This window comes from Lonchura striata, chromosome 1 (genome assembly GCF_046129695.1).
Source record: "Lonchura striata isolate bLonStr1 chromosome 1, bLonStr1.mat, whole genome shotgun sequence".
Classification (NCBI taxonomy): Eukaryota; Metazoa; Chordata; class Aves; order Passeriformes; family Estrildidae; genus Lonchura; species Lonchura striata.
In genome coordinates this window covers 133,324,986-133,349,408 of record NC_134603.1, presented here as the reverse complement: position 1 = coordinate 133,349,408, position 24,423 = coordinate 133,324,986, and the positions used below count along the sequence as shown (strand labels likewise).

Here is a 24,423-nt window from a genome sequence, read left to right as displayed (position 1 = left end):
TTACTGTTGGTGGTCTTGTTCTGGCTGCTCAGGAATGTGCTGAATAACTTCATAAACCGTACTTAGCATATCCTGGCCTGCGACAAAGTCAGGGCCAGGAACAGATTGACTTGAAACCTAAAACCAACAAAACATATTCCTACTGTAAATACAAATATGAAAAGATTCAACAGAAATTAAACTGTTAATGTAACTTGGAATTTTTTAAACTTTTTATCAAATTGTTGATTGTGGATTGAACAGGTAATCTCTTCTAGTTTACATTTCATTTTGAGTAAGTTCTCATCACATTAATACTGAGACAACTATTAGTTTTAAATTCTTTTAGCCCCTTAAAAGATTTAGGATGCAGATTTTGCATTTAATACAGCAAATACTTTATATTAAGGTACCACAAGTCAAGAAAGAAGCATTTAATAAAGGGAAAAGCAGGAGAACAGATGGTAAAAATGCAGTAAATATTCCAGGCTTGGGTTCAGCATAAAATTCCCACCAGCCTGTCAAAGAGAGAGAAATGCATGGAATTTCCATAAATCAAGTAATATTGATTGTTCAGCATGTTAAGTATATTAATTTCCTCTCATGTCATGACAATAGATTTACCTAGACTCTACATCCATAAGGAATTACCAGTCTTTCTGTCTATACCTAACCTCCAGTTCTTAATTATCTCCACCTTCTTATTTCCCCCTTTCTCCGCTGACTAAATGAGACAAAAGCTGACTTTACCTGCAATGTTGTACATTTGAATAGCTGAAAATAAATGAGTGGAGTTTCTCCTGTTCCTTGAAATTTTACTGGAAATTATAGTATATTTCATTGCTTGTACATCTGTCCTGTTGTTCTTGTCACTGCCCTCTCCCTCCTGACCTACTAAGGCCCTGATCCCTGATCCAAGAATGTGATATTGTGATATGATCAGCTTCAGGGATATACAAGGTTTGGCTTGGAAGTCCTCAAAGATTATCCAGTTCCAACCCCTCTGCCACAGTCAGGGACATCTTTCACTAGACCAGGTTGCTCACAGTCCAGTCTGACTCTGAACACTTCCAGGGATGGGGCATCTGCCACTGAGACAACTTTTAGTTGCCTCACCATCCTTACAAGTAAAGAATTTATTTAATTGAAATATACCTTCTTTAGTATATCACAGTATGCTTAAGGCTGTAATGATCTAGGGCCTGATCTCTAAACTTAATAAGCCTCTTACTGGCACAAACTGTAAGAGACACAGTTCAGCTGCTCTGTTTTCTAAAAGTCTTTTATCTCTGCTGCTGTAAAAGCCTGTCCTCTCCACTAACATTTGCAGTAGCACTTTAGCCCTATAAATGTATATTTCAAACATGTAACTCCATCAGAGAAGATAAATTAATCTATGACTTTTTTTTGACATCATGTATTACAAGTACTAATCATAAAAACAAATTAGGTGTGGCAATGTGACACTGACCATGCTTTAAGAGGTCTCCCTTACTTGAACAGATTGATGTTCTCCAAAGTTACAAGATTACATTGCTGGCAATTTTCCCTAGCAAAGGCAAAGTCTTATTCTCTTTCCTCCCAGTTTTACCATTGTCCCTAAATTTTGTGGCCCTATTTCTGATATTTTTATTGTCCTTTTACACCATATCAGAATGGTCTCCAACTGTTATGCAGTAGTGTCAGAAAAGACACAATGCAAGGAAGCAGCAAATGTTGCAGGATTTCTTTTCTGCTAGCAAAATTCCTATGCTTAACTCCCACCCTACAATACATGAAACCAACCACATACAGCTGAGACTTATTTTATATTTACACTGTAAATAACCCCCAACACTTTTCTGCACTGCCAGGGCTGAATGTTGCATGAGAAGAAATATTAGGGTCAAGGGAGAAAATGGCATCACAACAGTACACTTGCCTGTGTGACACAAGTGGTTCAGTGCTGCTCAGCTTCCCAGCATTACTAATATTCTTTTAATATAGGGTAGTTGAATGGAGAGTGCTGTCTTTAGAGCTTAGTTATTCCTTACTTCACTGTGTTGATTATGAAGTACTGAACTAATAACACAGGAAAGAAAGAGCAAGTACTGGGTGACCAATAGCCATGAATATGGTGTCCTACAGACATCTGTAAAAAGCAACAGAAGTGAAACTACAGAAGGATTCTGGTACAGATATTTAGTATACCTAGGGAAATAGAAGAGAAACTGTCTGTTTATGATGTAAAAGCACATACCCTAGAGCCACTGGTAAGATCTGGAAAAGTGATGAACTCATATATCCCAAAATCATCCAAAGCACTTTCATGTCCTAAAGTTAGAACAAAGATTTTAAAAAAGAGATGTTAATATGAACCTGGAAAATAATGACTGGCAAGATATTTTGCCCTAATTTTTGAAACACCCAAATACTGCTTATGTGATCTGCTTTCTACTTCCCTGCTGAGCTCCTAAACTGGTGAGGAGTGAGGCAGGACAGCTGCAGAGCTGGTGTGAATGGTACTTGGTGATCTCCCACACCCTGTACCCAGTGTGCAGCCTCTTGCTAACCTCAGCAACAATTTTGGTGGAGACATTCATACTCTCTATTCTGGAAGGCTAAAATGACCAATTCACTTTCATTTCCCATAGAAAAGAGGCTGAATAAATAAACTCAGCACATTCACAGTGTAGTGAAGCAGTACCACCTGAATATTTTACAATTTTGAGAATAATAAAAGGGAACATGGTACCTAGAGATGCCACATTATTATTATTTGGGACTTCAGATACAAATTGTATCTAGGTGTATTTAGGTGTAGTTAGTCTACCCTCCCACTCTCCACGAGATGTGAGGCTCTTGGTTGTCTCTTGGGCAGCATTTCACATCAAAGGCTGCAGCACCAAAAACAATGATGAATTTCTATTATTTGCTATGACTTTGATGGACCTTCTGTGCTCAAGTGAATGTCCTACCTTCCTAAGTTACATATATTTCCCTCTACTTGTGCATGTAGCAGTTTATGGTCTGCTCTGATGCTTTGGTAGAAAGGAATGGGAATAAATGTGATCTCCTTCCAAAGGATGGTCTCTCACATCTCCTGCCTAGGATCAGGTGCTAAGTATTGTGGAGGGAAAAGAGGCAGTGGGAAAAAAAAAAAAAAACACTCTGGGTCCTGATAACACAGAGAAAGGCAGTATAGGATGTGATAGAAGGTGATATATATATATACTGCAATGTCATTAACTCATGATTTTGGTAACAACTGATGCCAGAACATTTTCAGTTGCAATCCTTCCATGGTGTATCACCTCTTACTGCTACCCCACAATAGCACTGATTTAAGTAATATTGGTGACAACAGTGGAATACAGGTATTCCAATACCAGAATACTGGGATTAATAGGTAGAATTCAAGACAACAGTACATTCTGCTATGAGCTCCAGGCATGAGCTAAATCCATGCTGACTTCTCAATTTAGGTCTTATCTTAATTAAGCTATCATAGAGGTGTGCCTCCGAACATAAAAACACACTTTTCTTCCTTTCCTTTTATTTTTTTCTGTATTTTGTGATGCTATTTTTCTTTTTCAGAAATGGACTTTGACTTTATGCTCACACTTATTTCATTAGGATTACCTGAAAATGCCTGTGCCTTTCTGTAATCAGCTTCTGCCCTAGAAAACATAAACATGGTTCTAAGTTTGATGTCATAATCCAAGGAAAGAAAATTAGTATGATAAAATGCAATTCTCTGGATGGAAAGTACTTTTAGAAGTAAGATGAATTGTTTTTCTACCTGCTCTGTAGCTTCTGTTGTATCACTGAAAAGAAGAAAAAAATATTTATTCCTTTTGCTTCAATGGTCCAAAAGAAGAAATGGACTTTGCTTAACTTTTACATACCTTTATGTGGCTGATATCTTTTCCATAGGAATAAAAAGGCCATAGCTAGGATCAAAAATAATGAAATTCCTGTTATTACTGCAAGAGAAGACAAAGATTTTCCTTTTTGGGCCAGCTTTTCCAACCCTGTGACAAAGAAGATGAGTACTGGATTTAGTTCCTTGTTCTTCACAATGTGCTACAATGACACTGAAAAATGCATCTTTTAAAATTCTTCTGAAACAAGTAAACCTGAAGAGAGATATAAAACAGGTGCAAAGTTTGTGTCTTGTGAATGAGTAATATTTATTTTTTCCCACAGATCTCCTGAACTGAAAAATCAATTATATGCATATCAGAAAACACTTCCAAGCAGATTAGTGCATAGATCTAAATGGAAGTCAGCAAATGTAAGCCACAAATTACAGCATGAGAAAAAAAGAAAAAAAAAAAAAAAAGAAAATGCATATTATAACTTGTGGTATAGAGACACTGAACTACCAAAAAAGAGGATGAGAGAGTCACTTGTGCTAGATTGGAGGGAAATCCTCCTAGTAGTTGGGAGCTATAAAGTAGGAGAAGACAAAAGACCCATTAGACTTTCTGTAAAGATTTTTAGATCACTGGCAGTCTGGTTATTTATCAAATCACATCTGAAACCAATAAATTATCACAGAATCACAGAGTCATTTAGGCTGGAAAAGACCTCTAAGATCATTATGTCTAACCTATGACCAAAGACCAACTTGGCATTAAGTTCTATGTCCAGTCTTTCCTTAAACACCTCCAAGGATGGGGACTCCACCATGTTGTCTGTATTCATATCTTAATATATTCAAAATATTTCTTCCCTTTGCTCAAGTCTTTTGATGGGCTATGCATTAGCAAGACTTTTCCAGCAGGATTTTCTGATACAACACATACACAAATTGCATATAATTACATACCTAGAAGCACATGGAAAACATTTGTAATTAATTTACAAAGACAAGAATGTGAAAGTTAGGAAATACCAGACGTATTTGCTTGTGCACTCTCAATTTCCTCCTTTTGCCCTGAATTGTGCAGAATTCATGTAATTAAAGGACAAAAATCATGATCCATAGAGGTAAATTAATGTTGCATATTTGCTAGTGCCAGATTTATTAGTACAATTAAAATGCATATTATTTAGCTGGATGTGAACTCCTGTGCAGAGAGCTGCTTACATCTACTTACACCTCCCTGTAATTCACTGGCATTGTGCTGGCTACATGTACAGTGGTTTTCATGTAGATTAAATATAAGGATTCCTAGACAAATATGTCCTAAAGAGATGGGAAAATAAATCACTGCAATTTCACCAATTTTTTTTAATAGTCCTTCAGTGTACTGGTTTATTTAGGAAGAAAAAGACCAAATGCTGGAGAATCAGATGAGTCCTTAATATTGTTCTTCAAAGTGATTAATTTCAAATGTAGACTCAATAAATCACATCTCCATAGATACATCAGTGCAGAAAACAAAGACATGCTCTTTGCATGCATTTAACACACTCAAGCTGACTAACCTTGAAAAATGAGCAATGACTGGCATACACAAGACACCTCATCTTAGTATCTTGGCTGAAAATTAGTAACAACTTAGTGCAACTATTGATATAATTGTAACTTATTATAAGAATTGTTTTGTAGATATTTTTTTAGGATTAATTAGGCATCTGTCTATAGCACCATATAGGTGAGTTTCTGTCCCACAGGGAAGTTGTGTAAGATCTTCTGAAACATCAGAGTTCTTGCTGCTACTGAAAGTGGCATTTCCGCTATTTTGGTTGCCATAGTCCAGCCTCTGTATCTAGGATTATGAGGGTGAGCAAAAAGAATATAGACAATTTTCATAGTCTTTGGTTAGTATGTTTATTTACTTGCAATGAGAATTTAGCATGAGCAGCATTGCTGAGAATGAATTGCGTGTGAATTCATACCTCTCAGAATCAGTCAGTGCTGCTCTGCAAGGTGTAGCCTTGACATTTCCATTTAGTGATATTTGAATAAACACTCATGAAAAAGAAAATGGCTCCCGAGGGGCAAAAGACCTTTTTCTATTTTTAAATACACTGGAGAAAATGTCTTAATAAGATGTAAGTAAAATATTTGTAATTAGGGAATCTATTAAGTGCAACCAACCAGGAAGCCGTGGAGTCTTCCCTCCTTTTTGGCCTTTGAAAGGAAATCTCAGCTGAATATCATATCTTATATGAACTTCCTGGAGAAATGTAATGTTAATTTCTATAAATACATAGTTTTGGTTGCATTTTCTTTCACTACTAACGACAATATTTAGTTTTTCAGTGCAGTATTCTTACTATGAAATTGAAACCCATCTTCCTCTCAGCATACTGGATTCAAGATGAATCAGTAAGTAGCCTGAATCATGGACATACCTTCTTGTTTGCCAGATGAACAAATTTGTTAGCTGTTTGCTCAGCCCACGTGAAATTGCTTTGCTAAATTTTCTAACAGGCAATCTAGTAATTCTTGTTGAACATTAATAGCATATGTTCCTTATCTGGAAATACTTGTATCCATCTGTATTAAAGAGATATCAGACTTCCTTGATATCTTGTTCTTTGCTCTATGCTTCTGGAGATTTTCTCAAAAACTGCTTTGTTAATATTGAACACAACCATACAGGAACTGAGATAATACCATATGAGCAATGAAGGTATGTGTTCTTCAGAACCCAGCAATCAATCCAGAGATTCATAAATATGACAAGGAAATAATTTACATGAAAATTTTCAATAAAATCCCACAAAACTTCAGTGTCTTAGTGGGTTGTGTTCCAAGCTGTGTCATACAGCAAGTAAAACCTGTATCCTACAGAATGTCCAAAAGCCCCTTTCCTATATTTTTAGCAAGACCTAAATTTCATACATATTCTAAGAATTACTTCCTTTTCCTGGGGCATCTACTCAGATGTTACACTTTACAACAGTGAAGTTACATTCTTACCTACAGACATAACGACAACTGTGAATTGAGTTTCATCTCGTTTTCCAGTCACATTGTTGAAAGCACAGCACATGTACTCCATTGTCCTCTGGGCCACTTTGTCAGATATAACTTCCAGATGGGGTCCATATTTGATTACTTGAGTGGTATTGTCATCCCTTTGGATCCATGAATAAGTATTTGGTGGATTTGAATCTGCTGAGCAGTCAAACAGTACAACCTCCCCCACGTCAACTGTAAACACTGCCCCAATATTCAGACCTTTGTCTGATTTGACTCTTAGTCCATAAGGTCCATCTGCATTGGGAGAAAAGGAGAAATACAGTGGGAAAAAGAAAATCAAAGTATATAATTAAAAATTAATCAGAAGTGTATCTCTAAAGTTAGAATATTTAAGTTAGACTAGACTTTAGAATGGCTGGCATTCAGTCATTTCAATGAAAAGGTTTTCTGTTCAATAACTGGATCTGTGCTAGGCTTAGCTCAGGCTACACCCACTTAATACTGGTCCAATTGCTGATTAAGGACAAAGCATGGGTGTATGTATTTCTCAGCATGATAAAAAGAATGAAAACTGAAATCAGTTGGATCTATGAAGTAAAGGAGCATGTCTTCTTCAGAAGCATATTTGATTTCTACTTCAATGCCAAACTTAATGGCATAAGTATTTTCCCAATTTCCCTACAAATTTAAAAGTAAAAAAATTGGCCTTCTAATGTTAACTTCACTGCAATAATTTACAGTATAAAATTTATAATATAATTTACAGTATAAAAATTATTTAGGGAACTAACTTACAGGTATAATATTGAGTGGGGTGTGCTTTAGAAGAATGCACAAAAAATTTCCATAAATGACTGCTAGAATAAACTTTAACTTTCCCCCTATTTTAGTAAGTTTGTACTACTAAATAATACCTTAAATAATTAAATAATTTAAAATACTTAAATAATTTCTACTATAATTATGCTTTTTCAAAGGACAAGTTCTTGTGCTGAAAGTTGTTTTTCTGAATATAATTAGAAGAAGCATATGTTGTTGTACAGTCTTGTGTTCATTACGCAAAAAATTGAGCAGATGAGTATTTTTAGTGCAACCTGCATAGGAAAATGAGAAGGGAAACAATATACTTAAATATAAGAATATTTCTCATGCTGTTTTTATTAGAACATTTCAGATCATTGGAGCTTTTATATCTTTATATGTTAAAATTATTTTTACAGTTATTGAAGTATACAAATTTATGTAGAGAATATAATTATTGAAGTGTGCCTTATTAAATAACTTTTTCTAGTTTAAAAAAAACAAAACCAATCCCCCCTAATCATTTAAATGTTATTAATTCCCTGAGGACTTGCATGAATTATTAAAAATGCACAGACCTAATATGACAGAGCAAAAGAAGAAAATATGCAGAGTATCATTTTGGTAGGATCCCTGAAGATCAGTAAAGCTGCCTCATACAGAATGGTGTAGCACAAAAGAGACACAGTACTGTGCCCATTGCAGACAGGGGAATCTAGTAATATTTCCACCTTCATGTGGTTGTCTGGAATAATTAAGATTATGTAGCTGGTGAGCTACATGATCTGTATCCCTGCTACATGATGCTGCACACTTGTATATTTAAGACTTTATTTCCCACCAGGAAATTCAGGACCATGTTAGAATGTTCTCTAATACTTCTCTAATACTTCTATTTACTGTTTGCCTTTTTTTATGAGACTCATTTATTCTTCAAGAACACCTAAGCCACTACCACACAACACAAACCAGGCCATTCTGTGTGTGCCTCTGTGTTTATTTCTGTTTGTTCAGTCTTAGACAAGAGACTATAGACCACCACATATGACCTCAGTTTAGCCCACTTTTAAGTAAATACCCCTATTTCACAACATAAACTTGTCAATCTTTTAATTTCCTCTATTTATTTCCTAGAGGTAAGCTTTTTGCAGTCTCATTTTAAAGAATGGCTGACATAATTCTTGGGAAATGCAACACAAATTCACTTCAGCATGAATTAGTGCTGCTTCTACCTACATTACAGTGGCCACTCTGAAAAATCATGGCTTTTCTTTAAGTTCTAGATGCTGGACTGCTTCCTCACAGGCTCTGCAATTCCTGAGTCACTTGATTTATCATCTCTAAGAGTCACCTGGTCCTGTAATGACCATTTCTGTGAAGTACAGACCTATACCCACTGTTTTGGCTTGGCTGGCCTCACTTGGTCTGTATGTTTCTGTGGAAGTGGTGCTTTTCACCGGAGCTGAGCTCTTATAGGTGTTTACTTCCCCTTTTTTTCAGATCTGAAAGGAGAAGGGATGTACTGGCCTTTGACATTTTTCATAAATGAATTAAAGCCCTTCACAAAATATGTATAGGCAGGAACATAATTTTTTTACTTTTCAGAGCAATTTAGTGGTTCTTCCAATCCAATTCTCCCATTTTTGGAGAATTAGCTTTTATTTTCACTGATAATATGACTTTGATATGTGTTAACATAGATTATTGTAAGAAGAGCTGACAGGTTTCCATGCTCTCCTCACTGTAGTTGGTGCTTTGCCATGGTCTGCAAAAGAATCGGAACTGAGTTTTGCTTTTCTATCAGTATCATAACCGTGCAACATAAAGAGATAACACTGAGAACTATATTTTAATGGAAGATGCAAGTTGAAAGAAATCATTATACAAACACTGACACACACTGGCTGGGGAAGTAAGCTGGAAAAAAACAGAGGGGTTATCTTAAAATCCTTGCAAAATCTAAAAAGTGGCATTCCTTGCTGAAGCCAACACAAGGATTAGGTAACCCTTCTGCTTTGCCTGGAGCAATATTTTGCCTCTCCTGGGCATTACGGACATCAAAGTCCCTAAACAATGGGTAACTGACACATACACAGCTTCAAGGATGATTCTGAAAAGTAGGCAATTAACCATTCTCTCTCTACTAGTAAGCATATTCTATCTTTTGGAAGACTTGAGGAAGAAAATCCCACTTAGTCTGCTGAGTTCAACCCAGTACAACAGTGTCTGCTGCAGCCTACAGGACAGTAGCTTCTTCCAGTCTTGAAATAATTTATTTCTGAGTCACATGACTGCAACAGCCATGTTCCAGGATGCATTATCATCGTAACTAATGGAGAAACAGGATAATATTAATAAGACATGAATTAAAAAACACTTTTCATACTCAGCAACAACCCACAATGATAGCCTTCATGGATCCCTCAGCTCTATCTACCCTTTCAAGTATTCTCAGCAGAAAACTGCCTCTTGTCTCAGTAAAACCAGTTAACTAAATTATGTGTAAAATAATAAATCAATATTTCTGAGTAATAATTTACTGCTCCATGGGAATATTTTCAATTGCTCCCATCACTACGAGACTGTTACAGTTTCCAAGCAGATGGCAGGTATTTACCGTGAGTGACCTTTTCTTTATCACCTCCAGCAACGCCCCCACAGCAATGACATATGGCAGAGAGAGATCCTGGGGCTAGTTCTGGATTGTTATTGACAACTGGGAGCTGGGAGACAAAGTACTTCTGGAGGCAGAGGTTGAGCCAAATTAGGTGACTTCATACAGTTCGGGAAGTAAGACTCCAACTCCCATCACTGACTTGACTGTAGAGAATACCACAGGTATTTGAAGTCTTTCAGCATTGCATTGTTTGCTCTTAATACCTTTTTTCAGATTTTATATTGTGCACAAAGCAAATCCTCAGTTCTGATGAAGGACATTCAGAAAATGCATGTACAATAATATTTACACGCATGGAGAAAAAGTGAATCTCAAGGTTTTTGATAAAACTGTATATCACAACCATTTAAACAGCAAAAGATTCAAGAAATATGGACACTTAACTAACTTTGAGATTTTAAAATTCTAGTAAACAGTAGGTCAAAACCAGGTTTCTAGCTTAGAACTTAGAAAGATTTTTCAAATTTGCTGAAAAATGTGTGTAATTGATGAGGAAGAACAGGGGGAAGCAGTACCAGAGCTGGGACTGAAGGGCACACATGTTTTCAGACCAGGTGTTCCAGACACCTGTGAGTGCCATCAGTGCTTTGGAGACAATTCTATGTATAACAGATCAGAAATTCAAATCTCACATGGGCTGTGCAACGAACAGAGCTGTCTGAAAGCTAGCAAGGGTGGCAGATGTTTTTCTAGCCTGACCTGACTTCATTGCATGGGTAGGGGCTCTCAGGCTGGATACAGTGTCCCAAGTTCTTATGCAGGTACTCTTTGAAGACAGACCTGTATAAGGCCAATTCGCAGCTCATTAAAGTGAGAAACGCAGTAGAGAAGCTGGTTCGTACACCTTCAGGTCCCATTTTTAGCACTTTAAGCACATAAGTGAGCTGAGATTGTGACTTTACAAAAGCAGGCATATAAAAATGTGCTACCTTGAGGAAAGAATATGATTGACTTTTTTTTAAAATTGCAGTAATGATAAGTTAAAACTCCATCAGTGCTGGTTATTTTCTTAATTATCATGATTCCTCTGTCTAATGAGATGGAAGCTCAGTTAATATTTGCCCTGTTTAGGACTCTTTGCAACTGCTTCTTCATCTTCAAGTCTGCGCTGCTGTCAATTTTATAAGCTACATATAAGTTTATATCAGCTCATATCTAACAACGTCCTTGTTAATCCTTGCTCATTTGGGCTGTCTTTTTCTCTTCTCCTGATGCAGTGTAGAGACACCTCCTCCCCTCCATACTTCAGATGCAAGTTATCCCCTTTTCCAATTAATTCTTCCAAGTTATAACAAAAAACCCCGAACAACTAGCAGAAGAGATAATCAGAGATGAAAGGAGATGCAAGGAGGAGGAGGAAAATATAAGAGGTTGAGATGTAGGTTCTGAATATGCTGGTAGTGCAACCACAACAAGCTGCGCATGGGCTGCCTACCAACTGCCAGCTGCCAGAGCCTGGAGAAAGCAGGAATGAGCACCAGCCCTTGACTGGACAGGAATTCAGTTCCCGTCCTTGCAGTGTCCCTTCCAGACTGGGCCACTGGGTAAACTGGCTGAATAGGACTGGTGGCAAAGTGGGTCCTGGCCTTTCAAATTTCAGCTCTCCTCTGAGAAGGAAAATTCAACCCCTGAGGACATAAGGATTAGGGCATGGCAAGTGAGATATGTGTAGCATGTGCTACTTGAAAACTGAGGAGGCACTGAGAATTCCTGACATGGACCAAAATGAAAAGGCTCTAAGATTTATTGTATAATTGTTGAATGGTGATTAAATCAATCTTTTGTTTCCTCCAACTCAATTAGTTTCTCAGGTGCCTTCATTTCCAGTCAAAATACCTGTCTACCTGAAGGTTTACTCTTCTGTCAAAAATGGACTTTATGCAACTCTTCTTACTCCCTCATGCTTCCCATTTGATATAGAATGTAATAATTTCTTTCCATTCTAATTTTGCTAAGCCTGACTGAGGTTTCTGTGTCTCTTCTCCATTCCTGTCTTTCTTTCTTTCCAGTTCAAGATCAGCATTCTGGGATCTGCAGGGACTGCATGAATGATTGCACATGTGGTGTTATCTTCTATGTGCCATTAGCATTCCCCTTGTTTCCTTGTTGGAAATACATTTCTCACTCCCCCAGAATTAAATATGTCTTTTTATGCCTGAATCATACTGTGATATTTTGTGATAGCTCAATCACCTAGGCTCACTGCCTTGATTATTTTCTAATCAATCTTGATCTTATCAGCAGAAGTTCATGTTTTTTATTCTCTGAAAAGGCATGCCCATTTATTTAATTGCTAGCAAATCTCATCCCAGCCCTATTACTCTGTCAAAGTCATTCAGTTCTCCTATTTAATAAAATGAATTAACTTCATTGAGATACTCCCTATCTTCTTTCTAGTGTCATTAATGGAAGTATTGAAAAAGACAGGACTTGAAATGATCTTGAGGAAACACACTAATACCAGTCCTTCAGCCTGGTCCTTCCCGTGCTTAGCTTTTTGCTACTATTCGGTATCTTCATTTATAACAATTATCTCATTATTTTTTTCCTTTGAGTCACATCTGAAGATATCTGTGGAAATTTTGAAGTTTCTATTTGAATTCTGCAGTGGAGACTGATCTTCACAACTACACAACACCGAATAATTTTATTATCCTGTTTAAAGTTAGAGCTGTTGCAAACAAGATAATTTTTAATGCAAGCTCACATACAGTGTTGACTCCCCTGTTTTCTGCCTGTTTTCATATTTGGAGGCACTCCTTCCAGCAAAATAATTAATACAAAGATAATAATGAATATTTTATATACTCACAATATATGGTTGGTGCAATTATCTCACTTTCCATTGCACTGACAGGGTTAGATACCAGACAGCTGTAATTCCCAATGTCTTCTTTTACTACAGGAACAATTAGAAGTGTAGCATTGTTTGATGAAAAGGTATAATTAGGGCCAGCATGAAGACGCTTCCCATTTTTCATCCACTGGTAAGCTATCCTTGTACCTCTATCCACAGTACATTTTAGGGTAATATTCCCTACATACTCCACTACTCCTGAAGATGGTTCAGTATGTACAGCTGGCTTTGTGACTGGAACTGTAACATAAAGCAATAAGAAGAGTTGTTAAAGTGACAAGCCATTATATTACAGTCTTCATGGTCAACATGATTCAAATAGCAATCATCATTCTCCCTGGATATTACTAATATTTCAAATTTTATCTCTTAAATGTAGTTAAAGGTTAAAAAAAGAAGGCCATATTCTCAGCTGGTGACTGTAAGAATTGTTATGGGACATAAATAAAACCAGACTGTTTATATTACTGGTAATAGGATAAAGGCAGCAGTCGTGTACCCTGGCCTCTTGCCTCATATACTGAGGCAATCACTGAGTCCACAGAAAGGAAAAGAGCACAAAGCATGACACTGCCCACATGCCCACTGCCCACTGCTGAGAGGTGTGTGACCTCTCAGCATGACTGCCCACAGCTTTGCCCACACTGGGCATCACTGAAATCTGGGCAATCTGTCATGAGGATGTCTGCAGATTGGGGTGGGTTTGGGAGTTAAATGGCAGCTACAACTTTGTCACCTCAAGATGTCGTTCGTCTCATTCCTTCCAGCTCTGAACCCTTCAGTTACAGGGCTCCCTCTGTATAATCCATAAATTAAAGAAGCTCTTGTTGCTCTTTTAGATAAATTTTTTCCCATTTCAATTTTTTTTTCCCAGTTCCCAATAGAAAGAGCAGAGTCTAAAGAGGGAAATTCAGTAAATTTATGAATTCAGATCTGGGCTTCTTTTACAGACTACAGTCACCAGCAAAAGTCAATGGCTCCTCTTTGTTACCCGAGGTAAAGTTGTTTAGGGAAAAAAAACTATTTCAAATTCAATGCTGCCTCATGAAAGCACAGCAGAAACTTATGAGATCTTAGTTTTTTGGAAGTCTGTCTAATATAATCTTAAATGTTTCTATACCTCTTAAGTTTTTTACTTATGATATAGAAGCATCAATCAATATATTAATTTTGTTTAAAGATGACGTATTTTAGTATTCCCTCCAGGAGCAGTAGAAAAAAACATAACTTAATAGTTTGCATTTATTATTTATGGTTGCTTTAAATGAGACACCATTGTAACTGGATACAAAGAACCAGGACTTCAAACCTATTGTAATTTTATTTTCAAAATGAAGATACTGTCCTTTATTAACTTACCATCAACAGCTACTTGAATCTTTTGACTTGCAGCTATGGTCCCATTTCCACGGATATTGACTTTTACAATGTAATTGCCTTCATCACTGAGATGCAATGGATTAATCCTCAAAGATGCATTTGGTGGTATAAGGGTAAACTTGTGCTGGTATTCCAAGTCTGGAACAACTCTTTGATTTACAGAGCCAAGCAAGTATTTTGGATTACTTTGAGACCTCTCAAAAAGCCAAATTATCTGGATTTCAGAAGCTGTAGCATTGAAACTGTAGTCAACAGAAAGATGAAGTGGTTGCCCCTCGATACCATGGATGGTATGAGATGGTACTGTCAATTTTAAGGCAGAACAAATCCCTGCATAAAAATGAAAGAATAAACAAATAAACAAACCGAAAATACAAATGAAAACCACAGGAAACTCAAATGAGAAATTCTTACAGTGAAAAAACTTTGAAGGCTAAAACTCACATATTTTAGTTATAACTCAGATTTTAAGTATGAAAGGGGCAAGAGCTCATTGACCTTGGTGGCTGCATCTAACTACAGAGTTCTAGCCTCATATTCTACAAAAAGCCAAAACTGTTGAAAGTTTGGCCAAAATATGTATATATAATGTACATTTACCTTAATGTATAAAATATCTTCCCTTTAAAATATTTTGGATTTCTAGGTCTTACACTGTTTAACAGTCTTGGATTATAAACTCAGTTTTTAGGATTTTTTCTGGGTTGGTTCAGCTGCAGAGGACTTCTTAGGTACCCTGCCGGTTATACTGAGAAATTGACTGAAAATCTGACAAACCGCACTTTCATGAATTCTGACTAAAACTATATGTAATTATTATTGCTGACTGTTCTTTACCTTTAAGACTAAATTCAAGAAACATTACAAAGCTTGCAAAATTCAAGTATTCCAGTCTTAGGAGATTGCCAGAATTAAGCCTTGCTCTCGATATGCACAAAAGTGACTTTTTCACAGCCACATGATTAATTCTGTTTTCCAAGAATTCTGTCTCTGTTATGGTGCAAAAAGGCAACTCCTTGGTTAATCATTGTCTTTCCCATACCTTTTAAAAATAATTTTTCCTTGTCCTGGCTTAAGACATATTTATAAAACACTAATAAAGCTTTAATGTAGAAACGAAGTGATTGATTTTCACATTAACTTTTCCATGGCACTCATGAAAACAGCAATCAACATTGACATGAATGAACTGATCTCACAACACCATTTCAACTGATAGGACTTTAGAGATGAATAATTTAAGCCTAGAAAAAATTAACAACAAAAATACAGACTCAATTTGGATGACCAATTCAAAATATAAATATATATTTTTCAAAATACATATAAAAACATTTTAGTATGTTCAAGATGCAATTCCAATTAACTCTACTTGCAGGTTTGATTGTTCAGATTTGTGTTCAATACTGCTAAAAAGCACAATGCAAATGGCAAAAAAACTCTAGGAAAAAAGCAACCTCTTATAAGTAAGAAACGTAAGAACTGTTATTTAAATAATCCATCTGCTACTGAATAAGAACACACTGGAGACTGAGAATGCACTGCCCAGGACAACATGCAATGCTTTCACCATGTACCATCTATTCTTTTCCTGCTAATGATCATTTTTGTTTGGACTTGATGATCCTTGAGATCCCTCAAACCTGAGATTCTGTGATTCTTGACATGCTTCCAATATCTGTAATGAAAAAGTAACTTCCCACCTGATGTCCATGGAACATGTTTCTATCTGGAAAGAGCTGGATGGGTAGGGAAGAGCAGAAGGAGCAATGTATGAAAAATATATGACTCTGCTCATTCATATAATGCAGGGTTAACTTTGTTTCTCACATTTCCTACTTTCATATCATTATTCTTTATGACAGAAATTGTGAAAGGTTCATTTACGTCTAATTTCCTACGTATGTGACAGAAAACAAAGAAAAACATAAATTCAGTATTATAATGTGGTATCTGTACATGTCTTTTGCGTTAGAAGCATCAAATTTCTGTGCACAGTTGCTTGCCACGAGGTAATAGCAAAGCAAACTTGTTGAGGATGAGGGTGGGGACACAAAATGGAGTGGTGGTTACAGATGCAGCAGTAATGCCAGTAATTAACGTCAGAGGTACCCTGGAGTGTGAGTGGACTGGCTCCTGGGTAGCCAGCAGTGCTGTACAGAACCTACCCCAAAAAAGTAATTTTGTGTCTGGCTTCCCTTTTCATAAAGCTGAGCAATATTACACTCAGCTAAAGATAGCTTACAGCATTTCTGAGGGCATGGCAGGGAAGCCAAAGGAAAATGCTGCAGAATACTAACAGGGAAATATAAAAAAAGACAATGAAATCCTTTGACAGTAAGTCTGGCAAGCCCCCATTAATGGGGCTAAGGAGGAAGCAGGCAGAGGGCTTCAGGCTGCATGGACTTTAATTCGCATAGGACTGGCTGGGGTTCAGCTGAGATAGGAGGAGAACAGGGTAAAAAAAAGAGGAACAGTGTAGAAAAAATGTGGAATGGCTGAAGTGGAGGATACATAGGACAGAGATCATTACATGCTTACCTTTCTAGATGAGAAACCTAAAACAGATGATGCACATCAAACTGAAGACTGCTCCCCTACCCCTTTTTAACAAAATTTGCACCCTGTTATTCTTGCAATTTTCTAACACTGCACAACTCTTCAAGGATTTCTAGACTCTGATTAACAGGATATTAAGTATTTTGTTGATTTTTCTAACACTTCTCAGATGTTAATATGCTCCCTGACAACATTACAGTACAAATCAGATTTAAACTGCTGTTGTCCACTTGGAAAAGAGAGAAACTCCTCAGTAGAATCCTTCATTAAATACTTAATGCTAGAGATCTATTTCGTATTACCTACCAATTATATAATCATCCATTTTAATTTTTAGATCAACTGGAATAAAGTCAAACACATCTCAAACACAGAGCCATCTGTAATTAGAAGATCTGTCCATATACTTACTGATTCTTTATGTCTGATGCTGTTCAATTTTTGGGTTTATTTAGCTGTCAATGGGTGATTGTGCTGTTGGACAACATACCAGTAAAAGAAGCAGTGCAATCATAAACTATGGAAAACAAATAATATTTCTCACAGATCTGTTTGTGCAAAAACTTAGCATAACCTAAGCAGGTCTTGTGAGCACCAGGATAACTGGGATGACCACGATGGAAGGTAACAGCATTATTATGCTGTAATGAAAAGAGAATCAGAGCTGGAAAATGTTTTTCTTAGCAGCTAAAAACTGTTGGAATAGAAACTGCAAATTAACTTTTTTCAACTTGATTTATAGGGAAAATTGGCTCTGTGTAATGTCTTGGAAAGACACTTTGATCTGAAATTAAGGAAAGTCTTTTAGCTGGGATCAGAGGTGGTGAGGCCAGAAACCCCATTTTCCCCTCAACCCCTTCAAGGAGTGCCTTTGGATAACTCCAGTTCTTGTCGGTCTCTCTGGGTTTGCTGGGGGGATTTTGTGGAGTGCCAACATCCCATAGGAGCTTCCCCATGGCTGGCAGGGCAAGGGAGAAGGCAGCCTGAGACTGGGGCAAGTTATTAGATAATGGTGCTCTGTCAAAGGCAAAGGTTTTATGGGAGCAGTGATGGAAATATTCTGGTCTTAGCAGAGGTCTTCTGCAGTCTGGGATATTCTTTATTGAGAGGGTTATCCTTTTCATCAAAAGTGTTGTCAGGCATTAGAATGGGACACCCAGGGAAGTGGTAGAGTCATCCTCCCTTGGGATACTTTGAAGATGTGTAGATGCAGCACGCAGGAATATGCTTTAATGGAGGAATTGGCAGTGTTAGGTTTATGGCTGGACTTGATACTCTTTAGGGTATTCCCCAACCTAAAGTGTTCTATGATTCATTTGAATTAGATTAATATTGATTTTTAATTTAAACTGGAGACTGTTATGACTAATCCTTGAATTAAAGTTAATAGCAAAATCAAGCCAATGTGTCAAACTAAATTAATATTTTTCAGGCCCAAATCCCATAAAATCCAAGCCTATCCCTACTGCTTTACATATATAATGCACTTTTTTTCCCAAGATGATGAAATTCCAAGACCTAATTTTTGTATAATGATTTTAAGAGCTGTACAAAATGACCTCCATTTGGAGCTCAGTGATCTGTGCTTTGCTTCCATTTCACATTGCTATCACCAGTATTAGCAAGCACAACAGAATTGTTGTTGACATAAAACAAGGGCTGCAGTTTTAGTTTAAATAAAAAACTATGGCATAACTTTTGAGTTTATGGCATAAACTGAAACTTGCTTAGCGAGATTTTAGCATTCTCTGAATTTAACATGCACATCTCCTTGTCAAAGTGAGTTTGGATTCTCAATTGCTTTTCACCAGAGTGTTCATTTAGCCCTTCAGCTCTCCTGAACTTGATGCAAAATGTCACTAGATCAGTGAAATTTTCCCCCCGTTTTACAAGTATGCTTATTTATGGAACAAAAAAATCCAAACAACCCAGATATAATGGCCCAGGAAAGCTGCAATTTCTATACCTCCATTTATATAATGGAAAATTTGGGAGTATTCTTCCCTGGATTAGGATTTTTGCCCAAGAAAAAGTTCCACTGAGCTTTGTTACAGGATTTAATCTTATTTGCTGAGGTCAATGCCTTCAGTGGCCTTTGTGTCATGCACCTGATTCTCATCATGATATGAAGTATGGGCAGCACTTTTCCTGGGTAAGGATGTAAGGCTTCTTGGTGAATAAACCTGTACTCAAAGCACTCTGCTTGAATGACAACTACTCTTGCAGGATTTTAATGAAAAATATCCAATAAAGTGGTAAAGTAGATAAAGCACAAAATCGCTATTTTTTATCAACCAAATATTTTTCATTTTTAAAGAAGAGATCCAATAATCATCATATAAAACATCAATCATTATGAAGCCAAAAGTCTTGAAAAAGTATTGAGCCCAAAATCAAGGAAACTAGGTGACTCTATAATATGCTAGAACTGTGAGATTCAAAAAGAAGATAAAAAAAGTTGTTCCTATACATGAAAGATTAGAAGATGCACTAGATTTGTAATATTACATATTTCCTCTGTTGACATTTACAAAACCAATTAAATATAGAAAAAGGTAATTACAATAGTTTGTAGAATTAAACTTCTCTAACATTTGATCAGAGGATATTTCTGTCAAAGTACATGGAACATCTATTTTTTATCCATTACATGGATAACAAATGCACATGTACAAAAACTGCACCCAGTCACCAAACAAAAGTACTATTAACCAAACAAAAGTACTATTAATGGGGAGATATTCTTCAGTTGATTAAAAGCTTAATTTAGTTTCAATACCAATTACATTTAGATATTACATATAAATTTAATAATAAAGAAGTGAAAAATAATGTAACAATGCTGTCTCAATAAATTTTTAAACAAGTGTGTAACAGTTTCTGTCTAATTGGTTTAGAATCTGTCCAGTCTTACTGGTTAAAAAGAATACACAATGTATATGTTATTCAATAAAATGTAAGAGTATGTATTTAATCAATACCCCTGTTTTACATGTTGACTATGAATATTTAATCAATGCCCAGTTTTACATATAGATTATGTACAGCACTCCTTTTTGTTCAGCTGCTAAAACTTTAGCTTCACTCCCAAAACAAGGTGCCACTATCTGATTAACAGCTAGGCTACCTTCCTGAAATCAAACATCTGCCAACACAACAGAAATATCTTTAAATTGATAAAGATAAATCTTATAGAACCAATTCACATTTCCACAATGACAATTAAATATAATTCATACTGTATCTTACCTACAAGCAGAAAATATATTTTGCACTGTAAGTCCCAAAAGAAGTTGGCTAAAGGGCTCCATGAAAGCATCCTGTCCCACAAAAATGCCACCTTCTCAGCACTAAGCCAGGGCTTGGACCTGCAGCTGCTGGTTTATTTGCTAGGGAAATCAGCAATGAGTTAACAGGTCCTACCCTGTCCCCTGCCTTATGTGATTTGAATATGTGTATACAAAGAACAAAGGGAGTGGAGCACCTGTTAGATGAGGACCCATCTTCATTGCCTCTGACTTTATCATAACCCTTCCCCAGCAGTCACAGCAAATATGACACAGAATGTAATAAATGGGGCACACAATACAAAGTACATTTAATTAATAGGAGTAAGTAAACGCACCAAGTGAACAGGTTATACAGTTATTAACTTCCTTTAGTTACAGTTTCATAAAAAATACTGTGATGCTACATGCTTATTTCAAACTAAAATTAGTATTCAGAATATTTTTTCAGAACTTTTCTAAGAACAGCCTCTCATTTTCTGTTTTAAAAACCACCATTAAACAGCTGATAAAGAGCCTTACTAATTTTTTTTCTTAGCACTTTCAAGCCTGTAACTTTTCTGTATTTTTTTTTCCTTAACATAAGTATAACTCAGCAAAGAATGAATTCCCTTTCTCTAAGCAACACACGATGTCGAGTGCCTAGAGACATTTTTGAAATGAAAATCCTATGGCTAGAGTGGACAGCTTACTACAGTTGTTAACTGCTGATTTTTGTTTCTTCTCCATTACCTTACAACTGTTTAAATTAATATTAATGTAGGGTTTGGATTTTGTCCAAAGCTGTCACCCACCATACAAATCAGCAGCAAACTGGACAAACCCTCCCAGAGCTGTGCAGTAACAGTTTGCAACAGCAAATATTAGCAGTGACAGAGATGGTTTAGCCATACAAAACCACACAATATTTTTCACTAAACAGCACTTAGGCAGACTATTACGGATTGACAAATATTAGGCTAGACTGTATTCTGCTTTGTGCAGGAGCAACTGGTAGGAAGGAATTGCCTCCCCCTCACTATGTGCTAGGAGCAGGGGTCCAGCAAGGTGCTAAACTCCCTATCAGAAGGGATGAACACCCAATTTTTACCTTAGTTAAAGAGAGGTGAAAACACCCAGATGTTTCCAGGTCCGATATAAGAAACATAAGGGTTATTCCAGGTTAAAGCAGAAGTACAGTGATCCCACCAGAAATAATATCACCACCTGACATATGTCAGGAGATGAAGAGGGTATTTCACATATTCCCAAAATCTTTCTGGCTCCATTGTCCTGCCCACATGATTGTTGTTGTTCAGAAGCTGCTTAATCCACCTAACTGTAGGTTTGATATATCAAATTGCAACCTTTCATAAAACCTGGATTAGAAATTATTATCTACTTGATTTCACCATGTAACAAAATATTGGTCATAGATGCTAACTAACTTCTAACTGAAATAATGGGACCTTTAGCATTGGAATAAAACTTGTATTGGCACTTTAAATGCCCCATTGTGTCCTGTAATTTCCAGCATTTGAATATATTCTTGATGTTATTAATATACTGCAAGTTTTAAACGAACCCACACAAATGTGCATATGAAAAACAGATTTTCTTTTCAGGAGACTTGTAGCTTGTGCTAGTTGTTAAATGGCATTTAGACTTAATACAAATCAAACCTCCCTCTTGAATAGAATCAACTACATTAAAGCAACACTACTTGCAGCACCAACATTCTGCAAATTTTCGTTACTTTATTAATGAGAAGTAACTTTGTTGTGTGCTAAACTTGTTCGAGGTTTTCCACAAAACAATTACAGGGTATTTCCAATGGCAGCCAGAAAGTAATGAGCTCCTGCCAAGGAAAGCAGGGCGGGACCATGGCTCCCGACCCTCCCTTTGTCAGTGTGTTGTTTCACAGACACCTGCTCCTACCTGCCCTGCCCTGCACCAGCACAGCAGCAGCTGGGCGCTGAGGGACAGCACGATCGGGAAACACGCCGAGCTGACCTATGTGCCCTCCAGAAGGAAAAACCCCTTTTTCTGCAGGCACAGCCACGCCACAGGGGATGGAAAAACCCCCTTTTCTGCAGGTAGTCACACCGCCGAATGCTGCCTCCACTCAAGCAAAGACTGTAGGATAAATTATTTATTTTCTCGTGCTGGCATAAATTAGATTTAAAAAACCATCTGGTGAGTTTTGGTGTGCGTGGTTTTTTAAAGCTGCTATCAATACAAGTAAATAAGCGTGACACAAGCCTGTTTTGCCGACGCAAAACTACATCATCACCCGCCAACAGGCTAGACGCGCTCTCCGCGTAACGCCCGAAAGAACCCGAGACAACCAGGAAATTCTCTCCAGCTCGCCGCGTTTCACCCCCTGAGCTCAGCACACCCAAAGCTACACAGGTCCCAGTGCCCAAGCACCCCGCCCACCCCGGCGGCCGGGCCCGCCCTGCCGGCCGCGCTGCCGGGACTTGTAGTCGGGCGGGCCGGCGGGGCACTGCCGCTCCCAGGGAGCCGCGGGCGGGCGCGGCAGGGTCAGGTGGCGCCCAACATGGCTCCGCCGTGCCGCGGCGCCTTGCGCGGCCGCTGAGCGCGCTCGGGCGGCGGGGCCATCATGCAGAAGATCAAGTCGCTGATGACCCGCCAGGTGAGCGGCTCTTCTCGGGGGGCGGCGGGGTACCGGGGCCGCCGTGCCCGGGCGCTCCGGGGAGCCGCCGGAGTCCTGCCGGGGAGGGAAGGCTTGGGGCGTGCGGGCTGCACGCCATCCGCCGTGTTTCTCTCTTGCGAGAAATGGAAGCGTGCGCAGGTGCCAGCGCGTAGCTCGTGTCACAACAGAGACATGGTGGTTGAAGATGACAGGGCGGGCCCCTGTCAGTTTGCTTTTTTGACATATAATTTCAAAATTGTTCTGTAACGTAGCTTTGTCCGGCAGCAAATGCTTTTTGTCCAAAGGGAGGCGTAGCTGAGAAGGTGCCAGGGTCATATTTGGGTGGGCACATAGTGAGTGTGTGCCAGAGCACTCGGTGTGTGTCTGTCAGTTCACTGCTGTCTGCTACTTGTACCTGTTGTCTCCAGAATTATGTAGATCTAAGCCTATGTTTGGACCAATAGTTCTAAGATTGAGAGTAATTTTAAGGAAGTGTGTCAGCAGAACATTCCAGTTACACACATAAGATAACCCTGAAGAGAAGCCTGTTTATTTGTGTCTAATTGGAGAACTTAAAAAAATCACCTATGTCGCCCATGTCAGATATTCCGGATAGCTATAGAAAATCATGGGAAAGTCAGAAGCTTTTTTTCCCCCTAAAACTATGCCCTCAGAGTTGTGATCCTTATGCAGGAGGCAGGTCTTAAAAATGAACACTTGTGTGAAAGTGGAACGAAATCTGTTCTGCTTCAGTAGAGGGTTACATTATTTGTTTTCAGTTTGACTAGGAGGAGTGCTGGGAGGCCTGCCCAGTGTGGATATGATGTTTTCTGCAAATGATAACAACTTAAGCAATTTTCAGTCATTTGGAAGGATTAGGTTCCATTTACCATTTAATAAGTGGAACCTTTTATTTCTTCTGGATCTGAGTCACTAGAACTGCATATTTTTGAGAGGACTTGGGACGATTTTGTGTGAAGTATAAGAAACTGCAGTAGTTGCTTTGCTTGTTCTTTGAATTTCTGATGCGTAGAGGTGAGTCATCTTTGATGATGGCAACTGCAGTGGGAGGATGTTTTGAAGTGACGTGCAACAAAATCTGAGAATCAGAATGGAGAGGTTTTGCGTCTTGAGAGGATGAAACAGTTGTCAAATGTAGTAGTTAGCACTGAAATTATGTACAACACTTCATCAGTTTCATAGAATAAATACAAACTTTCTCACCATAAAGTAACATAGTACTTGCACAAGTCCTTTTAGAAATAGGTACCAAGGACCAGAAAGGGCTTGGAAAAAATACTGTTAACATCAATCACAAGAGCAGGGGGAAATTCTGCCTGAAACTTGTGACTTACAGGAACACACTGAAGTTTCAAGAGAAGCTGG

The 24,423-nt window shown here is 37.8% G+C and overlaps 2 protein-coding genes across 3 annotated transcripts in view; one reads left to right on the top strand and one right to left on the bottom strand.

Moving 5' to 3' along the window:
* On the bottom strand, positions 1–20,434 carry HEPACAM2 (HEPACAM family member 2). The gene is made up of 9 exons (XM_077781251.1): positions 20,365–20,434; positions 14,536–14,886; positions 13,132–13,416; positions 6,839–7,135; positions 3,867–3,992; positions 3,761–3,785; positions 3,601–3,638; positions 2,219–2,292; positions 1–117 (listed from the first exon to the last, which is right to left on the bottom strand). The coding sequence occupies exons 1-9, from the start codon at positions 20,432–20,434 to the stop codon at positions 1–3; spliced, it is 1,383 nt and encodes a 460-aa protein (XP_077637377.1).
* A 2,449-nt stretch (positions 20,435–22,883) lies between these two features.
* Positions 22,884–24,423, top strand: part of VPS50 (VPS50 subunit of EARP/GARPII complex) — an 80,251-nt gene continuing 78,711 nt past the window's right edge. For both annotated transcript variants that reach the window (XM_021551762.2, XM_021551761.2), the window contains exon 1: positions 22,884–23,037. In XM_021551762.2, coding sequence (XP_021407437.2) covers positions 23,005–23,037 — 33 coding nt within the window. In that variant the 5' untranslated portion in view covers positions 22,884–23,004. The remainder of the gene's footprint in view (positions 23,038–24,423) is intronic.